Source organism: Fukomys damarensis, unplaced genomic scaffold (genome assembly GCF_012274545.1).
Source record: "Fukomys damarensis isolate Sample0158 unplaced genomic scaffold, DMR_v1.0_HiC HiC_scaffold_17, whole genome shotgun sequence".
NCBI lineage: Eukaryota > Metazoa > Chordata > Mammalia > Rodentia > Bathyergidae > Fukomys > Fukomys damarensis.
In genome coordinates, this window is record NW_022900929.1 from 70,029,555 (window position 1) to 70,038,935 (window position 9,381).

The following is a 9,381-nucleotide window of genomic DNA, read 5'->3' on the forward strand; positions in this document are numbered from 1 at the left end:
ATAAAACCTAAAAAAAAAAAAAAAAAAAAAGAAAAGAAAAGAAAAAGAAACATCTCATAACAAATCTGTATAGATTTACTTTCAATCTATACATGAAACGTCTTATGTTACTATAGAATGGTTTTGGGTCCTTTCATGAAATGTCTGAGTTTTTACATCTTATTTTAATTTTGCAACCTGTGTAACTGATAAGATTCCAATCTTCAGGTGGCAGTTACTGAGTGGAAATACTTCTTTTCTTGCTTCTTATTCATCTAGTCAGTAGAAGGGCTGTAAGAACCACACTGAAAATACAGCACAGATTTAAAACTATTGCTTGTTGAATTTCAGGGAATATCAGCAGTTAAACCGTGTCTGAGGCATAAATGGGAGAAAAAAGAAAGTAGGGAGCAAAAGAACACATGATGTATCATGAGAAAAAGTAGACTTCTTCCAGCAATTGTTTTAGTAGAGCCTTCTGAGTAGAAGCTACCTAAAGGCTGTAGAGTCTGGAGATATTCCAGTAGTCAGTAGTTAAGAATACTGACCACATGATTCCACTTCATATATTCCAGTCACGATTTTCCTCATTAACACAAGCAGTGTGTGTTAAAATTGGCAAACATGCATGCTAAAACTCAGATATCTTTAAATTATTTTAGAGATAAGTAATTATCTCATTATTGAAAATATCTCAGAAAAACAAAGTATCTGAAAGCACTAGTGGGGTAAAAGAAGTAATGCTGAGTTAAAAAAATAAGTGGTAAATTCTAGTTGGTGCCAGGATATCCTTTTACTTAGTTCTTCTGTATCTTCCACATTGCTGAAATTCATAAAACTTTGATGCCACCAGGAACATTAAACTTCGTGAGTATTTTTCCTAGTATGGGAGAAAAAGCTCAGAGTCTATATTTGTTGAAGGTATGTGGTCCTCTTATGGCCTTAATCATTTTAAAAAGTGTGTTTCGTGGTGCCATTGCCTGCCTTGCAAGTGCAAGGTCCTGAGTTCCATCTCCAATACAAAAAAAAAAACAAAAACAAAAACAAAACCTAAAATGTGTTTCCTTAGTGCAATTAATATGTTTTCCTCTGAATTTTTCTTAGAAAATGACTAAATAAATATGATTACATATAAATAAATAAATGATTACATATTTATTAGTAAGAGGATCAATTTAGAAAATGTTCAAAAAGAATAAAGGTGGGAGGCTTACAGAGCCAGATACTAAAATGTATCACAACACTACAGTAATCAGATAAGTGACCCTGATTAGTATAGACAGTACTGTACAATAGGAAAGAAATTCTATAAATATCCAAGCATATAAACCTATTTTATCTATCTATCTATCTGTATCTACATTTTTGGGGGGGTGCCTAGGATGGAACTCGGGTCCTTGCGCTTGCAAGACGGGTGGTGGATCCACTGAACTAAATCCCCAGCCCTATTTTATATTTTAAAAGTAGCATTTCAAATCTGAAAAGCAATCATTTGTGCAGTAAGTAGCCCTAGAATCATTTGAGGAAAATGATATCATAGCCTTAGGATTGGCGAGTTAAATATATTTTTTTCTTTCTTTCTTTTTTTTTTTTTTTCCGAGACAGGGTCTCACTATGTAGTTCAGACTGCCCTGGAACTCACTGTGCAGCCCAGGCTGGTCTCAAACTCACAGTGATCCTCTTGTCTCAGCCTCCCAAGTGCTGGAATTACAGGTGTGCACCACCACGCCTGGCTCGACAAGTTAAATACAGAAAAATGAAACTACTATAGTTGGGAAAAGGGAAAAAGTCCAAATTTGGGCAAAAGCTATAAAGAGACAATTTATAGATCAAACTTGAAAAAATTAAAAGTTTATTTTTTATAGCACTAACTGAGAAGATAAATGACAACTGGGAAAATATTTGCAACATATCTAATAGACAAAGATCTTATAAAACTATAAATATCTCCATTGAAAAATGAGAAATGTTTAAGCACAATTTACAAAAAAAGTAGAATTAATAAAAACCAGAGAAACCCAGCTGAAAACAACAATGGGGTTTTTTTTTCTTCCAAATTGCAAAGATTAGAAAGAATTTTGGGGAAAAGCATGGAGAAATGATTTACTCATACGCTCTTCATGGGGTACACATTAGTATAGCCTTGTTGAGAAATTTAGCAATGTGTATCAAAGCTTTACGTTCTCTTTAACCTAACAGTTCTACTTACCTATTCATAAGTCATCACATGGACCATCTATGACATATGGAAAATATTATTCTTTTTAAGTTCCAGAATCTAAAGATCCTTTCTGTTTTTGGTATTTCCCCATTGAGTGGCCATTGTTGATGCATTTATTTTTGTTGTCTCACTATGTCTTACCTACCCCCAAAGAATGTTAGTTCTGCAAAGGCAGTTTGTTCCTTTTTATCTCCCCAATGTGTAGAACTGGTTATAGTGCATCGTGGGTACCTAATAAAAACCTGAATGTCAGGTACTCCTAGCTAGATTGTGGGTAAGACCCTGTTGGTTAGATGAATCTGTGCTAGATTTAGAGTCAAGAATAAAGGTGTACAAATCTAGGATCCATAGAGGATTCTTAGCGTGGCAGTACCGTTTCAGAAGCCCCAGGTCCCTGACATAAAGGCAGTGCTACAAGCTGCAAGGTGGTGCTCACCAGCGACTAGAGCTTTTATATGGCATGATATCAGACCTTGTTCTTGCTATTTATGTGGTACTGGGGATAGAACCCAGTGTCTGCATTGTACTATATCCCCAACCCTTTTCATATTTTGAGACAGTGTCTCCCTAAATCACTGAATTGCCCAGGTTGTGTTTGAATTTGTCATCCTCTTGCCTCAGCTTGGGATTACAGGTGCACCATCTCACACAGCTCTATCTTGAATATTCTTGTTAATCACTCTTTTTAAATACTTTTACCACATATGTATGTCTAAGCAATGTATTGTTTGGTTTTAGAATTATAGTATGTTTTTTTTTTCATGATTTTTAGGTTTTGTTTGTTTTTGAGATGGGTCTTGCTATGTTGCCTAGTGTGGCCTCTAACTCCTAGGCTCAAGTGATCCTCCCCCAGAGCCTCCCTGCTGCTTGCACTACGAGTGTATGTCACCAGGCCCAGGTAGTTTTTAGGTTTACCTGTTGCTTAATCAGCTGGTATGCACTTGTATACTGAACCTGTTGTTATTTGGGGTCCTTTCTGCCAGTGCTGCCCACTTGTTAAATGCTTTGAAAGTCATCCCATATTCTGTTGTATGAGTTTACTGAGATTTTTTTAATCCATCCATGATTGGTGAATATTTCAGTGTTCCTGTTTTCTTGCTATTATAAACAATGCTACAGTGAACTTATAGCATGCTTCCTATTATACATGCATAACGGCATGTACACTCATTAGGGCATAGACTAAGGAATGGAATGCTTGTCACTTGTTTAAATTTACTTGGGGAGTTCAGACTGTTGCCACAATATTTTTGTCAACTTATATCCCCACCAGCCTCCTTCTTGCTCCGCATCTCTGACAACATTTTGATGCCATTTGCCCGTAAGTTGTTTGCCAATTCAGTGAGTATGACGTGATATTTTTGTAGTTTTTGGGTTTTTTTTTCCTCCTGAATTAGTGATAAACTGGAGTGTCTTTTCATAACTTTTTATTTTTTAAATTGACTGTGTTTTTTCTCCTGTGAAGATGCCTTTCACTCATTTTTTTCCCATGGGTTGCTGTTTTTTTTGTGTGTGAATTCTTTAGTATGAGTTGAATGTCTTTTCAGTTTGAAGTTTGTCTTTGCATGTTCCTGGTAAATTTTTTGTTGAAGTTACTAATTTTAATGTAATTTCAAACATTTCCTTAATGCTTTGCATTTTATGCACCTTGTTTAAGAAATCCTTCCCATGTGGAATATCTGGTATTGCCTTCTAAACATTTTTTTACTTTTGCCTTCCATGTTTAAATCATTCTATTAGGAAAAAAAAAAATCTTTCTATTAGGGCCAGGGATTTAGCTCGGTTGCACCCTACCTGGCTTGCAAGCGCAAGGTCCCAAGTTTGATTTCAAGTACAAAAAAAAAAAAGAAATTTTTTTTTTTTTTTGCTCGCTTGCTCATTAGGCTTAAAGTAGGGATCTAGCTATAATTATATTTTCTGCATGGATATTCACTTGTCCTTATTTCATATATATATATATATATATATATTTTGTTCTTGCATCACATATTAAATGATCCTTCCTTTCCCTACTAACCTGCAAACTCAAGCTCTAATGGATGTGTGGTCTTTCTAGATTGTTTATTCTGTTCATTCTTATTCTTGTGGCAGAACTACACTATCTAATTTACGGTAGCACTTTTTTTTTTTTGGTACTGAGGATCGAACTTGGGACCTTGCACTTCTGAGATAGTTAGTGGAACCACTGAGCTAAATCCCCAGCCCTTTTTTTGGTTTTTTGAGACAGGGTCTCACTATGTAGTTGAGACTGACATGGAACTCACTGTGTAGCCCAGGCTAGTCTCAAACTCACAGCGATCCTCCTGCCTCAGCCTCCCAAGTGCTGGGATTACAGGCATGTGCCACCATACCTGGCAACAGTAGCTTTTTTTAGAGGTATAATTGTGGAGTAGTAAAATCCCTATCCTCATTGTATTTCTTGGTATCGGGGATTGAACTTGGGACCTTGCGCTTTTGAGGCAGGCGGCAGAACCACTGTGCTAAATCCCTGGCCCTATCTTCATTCTATCTTGTTATTCTTTAAGATTTCTTTCTTTCTTTTTTTTTTTCTCTTTTTTTTTTGGTTATTTGGGCCTTTTGTCCTTCTGTACATTTTAAAACTATTTTTATTTTAGTAAAATAAAACAAATTTGAACAATACTAGGTGTATAATTGAGTGGTGTTGGTTGTGTTCACAGTGTGTACAAACATCACCACTGTCTAGTTCCCAATTTTCAGGACTCCGAAGTCTGTGCCCATCATATTCTACTTCCCCATCCCCTCCATTTAGCCACAGGTAGTCTTTACTCCACATTCTATTTCCATGAATTTGCCTTCTCTTTTATATTTCATGAATGAAATCATATAGTGTTTGTGTTTTTGCTTTTGCTTATTTTACTTAGTATAACGAATTCAAGGTTCTTCCATGTTGCGGTATGCATCAGAACCTCATACCTTTTTATAGCTGAATAATACTATATTATATTATATACCACATTTTAATTAATTCACTCATCTGTTGATAGATACTTGGGTTTGTCTCCACTTTTTGTTTGTTGTGAATAATGCTGCTATGAACCTTGGTAAAAAAGTGTATGAGTTCTTATTTTCAATCTTTTGAGTATCTGGAAGTGGAACTTTTGGGTCATGTACTTATTCTACTTTTCTATTTAACTTTTAAAGGAACAGTAACATTTTTCATAATAATGTAACATATATAGATTTTTAATCAGATTGTCAAATTTCACAAAGTACTGTTTGGATTTATTGGTTACTGCATTCAATTTTTAGATCATTTCCAAAGACAGACCTATAGTGAAACTGAATTTTCTAATCCAGTTATGTAGTATGTCTTTCCACTTGTTCAGGACTTTTTTTTTTTTTGGTTTTTTGAGATAGGTCTTATTATGTAGTTGAGACTGACCTGGAACTCACTGTGTAGCCCAGGCTGGTCTTGAACTCACAGTGATCCTCCTGTCTCAGCCTCCCGAGTGTTGGGATGACAGGCGTGTACCACCACACCTGGCATTCAGGACTTTTTTTTATGTCATTCAGTAAAATCTGATAGTTGTCTTCATAGGGGTTGGGTACATCTTTTTATTTCTAATAATTTTTAAAATTTAAATTTCTTCATTATTGCTGATGTTTTAAAATACAGTTGACTTTTAAATATTTTTATTCTGGAAAGATTTCATTTTACTTGGGTTCTTATAAAATATTTTGAGTGGGTATATAATTCTAGGGTGACAGTTATTTTGGTACCAGGGATCGAGCTCAGGTCCATGTGCCGCAAGGCAGGCAGTGGAACCACTGAGCTGCATCCCCAGCTACAGTTACTTTCTTTAAGCACATGAGCTAATATTATTGAGTTTTGTGTTTTTGCTAATGAGAATTCCGTTCCTGGATGGGCTGGGGATGTAGCTCAGTGACTGGCCTGTGCAGGTGTGGGTTTCCTTCCCAGCATGGGGAGGCGAGGTGGAATTCAGGCACCCCTTGCTCTGGTGGTTAGCTTTTCGTAATTGAAACAGGTACTGGGATAATCAATTTATGAGGAGAAAAGGTTTATTTTGGCTCACAGGTTGAAGGTTTCTCTCCGTGATTGATTGGCCCTGCTGATTTGGGCCTGAGGAGAAGAAACAAATCACAGTGGTACTTAACTGCTCACCTTGTGACCAGGAAGTGAGAGACTGGGGTCCCACATCTCCTTTAAGGCTGCTCTGCAGAGACTGGAAACCTCCCACTAGGCCCCACCTCCCACAGTTCCAACCGCCTCTCCTAGTATTGTAGCACCAAACTGGGGAATAACCCTTCCGTATCAGATAGAGCAGTGGCCATTCATTTGATGATCTCTCTTCTCTAGCTGTTTTTAAGGCTCTTTTCTTTCATGTTTACTCTTTAGTTTTACTCTGATGTGACTAGGTATGGGTTATTTTTTTATCCCACAGAATCAGCATTGTCAGAATTGGTGACTTTCAACCATTTTACAAAATTCTCAGCTTTCATTACTTAAGATGTTACCTCTTTCCCATTCTAATTTGGCCTAATGTAGTTCTTATTAGACTTAGTTCTTTCTTTCTCCATGCCTCTTTGCTTCTTTTTAAAATAAATTTCATCTTTCTGACCTGTGTTTCTGATGGATCAGTTCACTTATTCTCTTTACAGGAAGACCTTGGCAGGAGTGGTTTCAGGAGAATAATAGGTTCAGAAGGTGGACTGGACTGGCTTGATGAGAGATTGAGAGGTGATGCGATGGAGACTTCTGCTATAGTTTAGCTCAGTGTGGCTTTTTCATTTTTATGAAAGGAGAAGAAAAGTGGAAGGAAGTCAAGGGAAGCTGGAGGAAAGGAGTCAGGGAAAGCGTGATGATGATGTAGAAAAGAAGGGATAGTGTAGGAGTGAAGTCTGAGAAAGTGCAGAGGATTAAGGCCCAACCTTTTTAGTTGTGTCCTTCATTTGTGTTCTTATATTACCCTTGTGAAAGATTAGTGAAAGCTATCAGAGACCTCTGCAGTAGTTCTGATCTCCTGTTCAGTGCTATGGCACAAGACTGATAAAAAAACTTAAAAAGAACTAAAAGAGACACTAACAAACTAAAGACAGAGAAACCAGGGAGCTAGGACGACCAGTGTTGCTTAATCAGCAAAGGCACTGTGTTTTGTTTTGTTTTTTTGTAATCGATTGGGGTAAAAGGCAAGGTATGTGCAAGGGTGGGACTATGTGTGAGGATGTGCAGTCATGCAGTTTCTATAGAAACTAATGCAGGCAAGGTTTGTAAAGGAAAAGAAGCGCTCTCGACTTAGGAACAGAATAGACAAAATATACGGTTCTAATTAAATCCTTGTCCTTCTAGTCAAGAAGGTTTTAATTGTGAGAACAGAATTTCAGTGTGAGTTATCCTGACCTCCACACATAGGCTTTGGCCCAACTCACTTCTCAAAACAAGCCAATTGAGGAGTTAACTCTTTATAGCCTGCACTGCTTACAGCCTGCTTTGGGCATAATTGATATTGCAGTTCCCTACAAAAGCAAGTTTAAAAAAAATTATTAAGTTAAAATGACTATTCAGACATTTTAACAGTTTACCTGCTTACCCATTCACTCAATCAACAAATACTCCATTTTCCTTTTATGAGTAAGGTGCTGTGCCAGGCTCTGGGAAATTAACTGTAACAAGTAGACACAATCTCTGCATTGGTGAAGCTTCAAGTGCAGTAGTTTTCATAGTGTGCAAAGATGTGACTGTGTGAAAGCATGAGGGACCTCAGTCCTTTAGCCTATTCTGGGAGATTAGTGAAATACCATTTAAACAGATTCCCAGAAAATGAGTAGTTAGGCATATTCAAAAAGGGAGAGGCAAGTTGAGATTTGGAGTGATGAAAGTGTCAGCGTAATGCAGAACAGTGTTCTGGACTACGAGTGCTGAGAACACTAGGAAACCACTAAAAGAACCCTCCATTTCTGTAGTACTTTCGGGGAAGTGTACACGAAAGGCTGCTGGAGCCTGATGCCATTAAGTCTTGCAATCATAGCAACTCCCATTCTTCACAGTAACTTTTTAACTTATCCATCTAATATGGATACCTCAGTTAGACATGAGTGGAATTTCCTTGACATTAAGAAAAAGTTAGAAAGGATCAAGAAGGAGAGAATGAGAGGAAAGGAAAGGAGAAGACTGTAGGAGAGGAGAGAAGGGGAAGAGAAGGAGAGATCTGGTAGTAAAGATACAGCAATGAAAAAGCTGAATCTACTAAGAATGTTATTTATGCATCGTACAGCTTTAGAATTATTAAACTGCTATTTTATTTTGCTTTTTAAAAATTTTAGTGCCTTAAAGGTGCTATTTTATTTATTTATGGGGGTTTTTTTGGTGTTTTTTTTTTTTTTTTTTTTTTGAGACAGGGTCTCACTATGTAGTTGAGACTGACTTGGAACTCACTATGTAGCCCAGGCTGGTCTCGAACTCACAGCGATCCTCCTGCCTCAGCCTCCTGAGTGCTGGGATTACAGGCGTGCACCACCATGCCCAGCAAAAGTGGTATTTTAAAATTACCTATTTTAAACTATTTTTTTTAGATTATAAGAAATCACAATATTATATAAGGATTTGCCTTGACTCCTAAAGGCTTTTGTTGTTGGAGGGGGTAGGTATAGTCCTGGGGATCAAACTCAGGGCCTTACACATGCTAGCCAGAGGCTCTTTCGCTAAGCTATTTCCCTTTCCCACTAAGTTTTTTTTAATTTAAATAAAATTAGGATTCTATTCTTTCATCATAAATGATGAATATACTCTTTATGTTTTTGGCTTCTTTAGAAATTTTCAAATTCTGAATTATCATTTTGATCTATTCCTTAGATTCTAGACTTAGACACCTAGTACTATGCCTCGCTTATAGTAGTTGCTCAGAAAAATATGTTCAAGCTGGCTGTGGTGGCACACTCCTATGATCCCAGCACTCAGGAGGCTGAGGTAGGAGAATCACCAGGAGTTTGAGGCCAACCTGAGCTATCTATCTAGTGAGTTCAATGTCAGCCTGAACTACATGGAAATACCCTGTCTCAAAAAAAAAAAAAAATCAGTGAACAAAGGTACTGATACAGTACTCTAAATTATATATATTTAAATTTCCTTCCTTAATTCCTTCACCCAAAATGTATTGCCTTTTTTTTTTATGTTCCTTTTCTTCCTGGCCTTGTTTTTTTTT

The 9,381-nt window shown here is 36.9% G+C and overlaps 1 protein-coding gene across 2 annotated transcripts in view; it reads left to right on the forward strand.

Moving 5' to 3' along the window:
• Klhdc1 (kelch domain containing 1) overlaps positions 1–9,381 on the forward strand; it is a 92,156-nt gene that overhangs the window by 47,739 nt on the left and 35,036 nt on the right. The window contains exon 1 of one of the 2 annotated variants that reach the window (XM_033765164.1): positions 8,980–9,146. The exons of the other annotated variant lie outside the window; for it this stretch is intronic. Within the exon in view, the coding sequence (XP_033621055.1) occupies positions 9,090–9,146 (57 nt within the window). The 5' untranslated portion in view covers positions 8,980–9,089. Of the gene's footprint in view, positions 1–8,979; positions 9,147–9,381 lie in introns of those variants that run through there. 2 annotated transcript variants of the gene reach the window in all.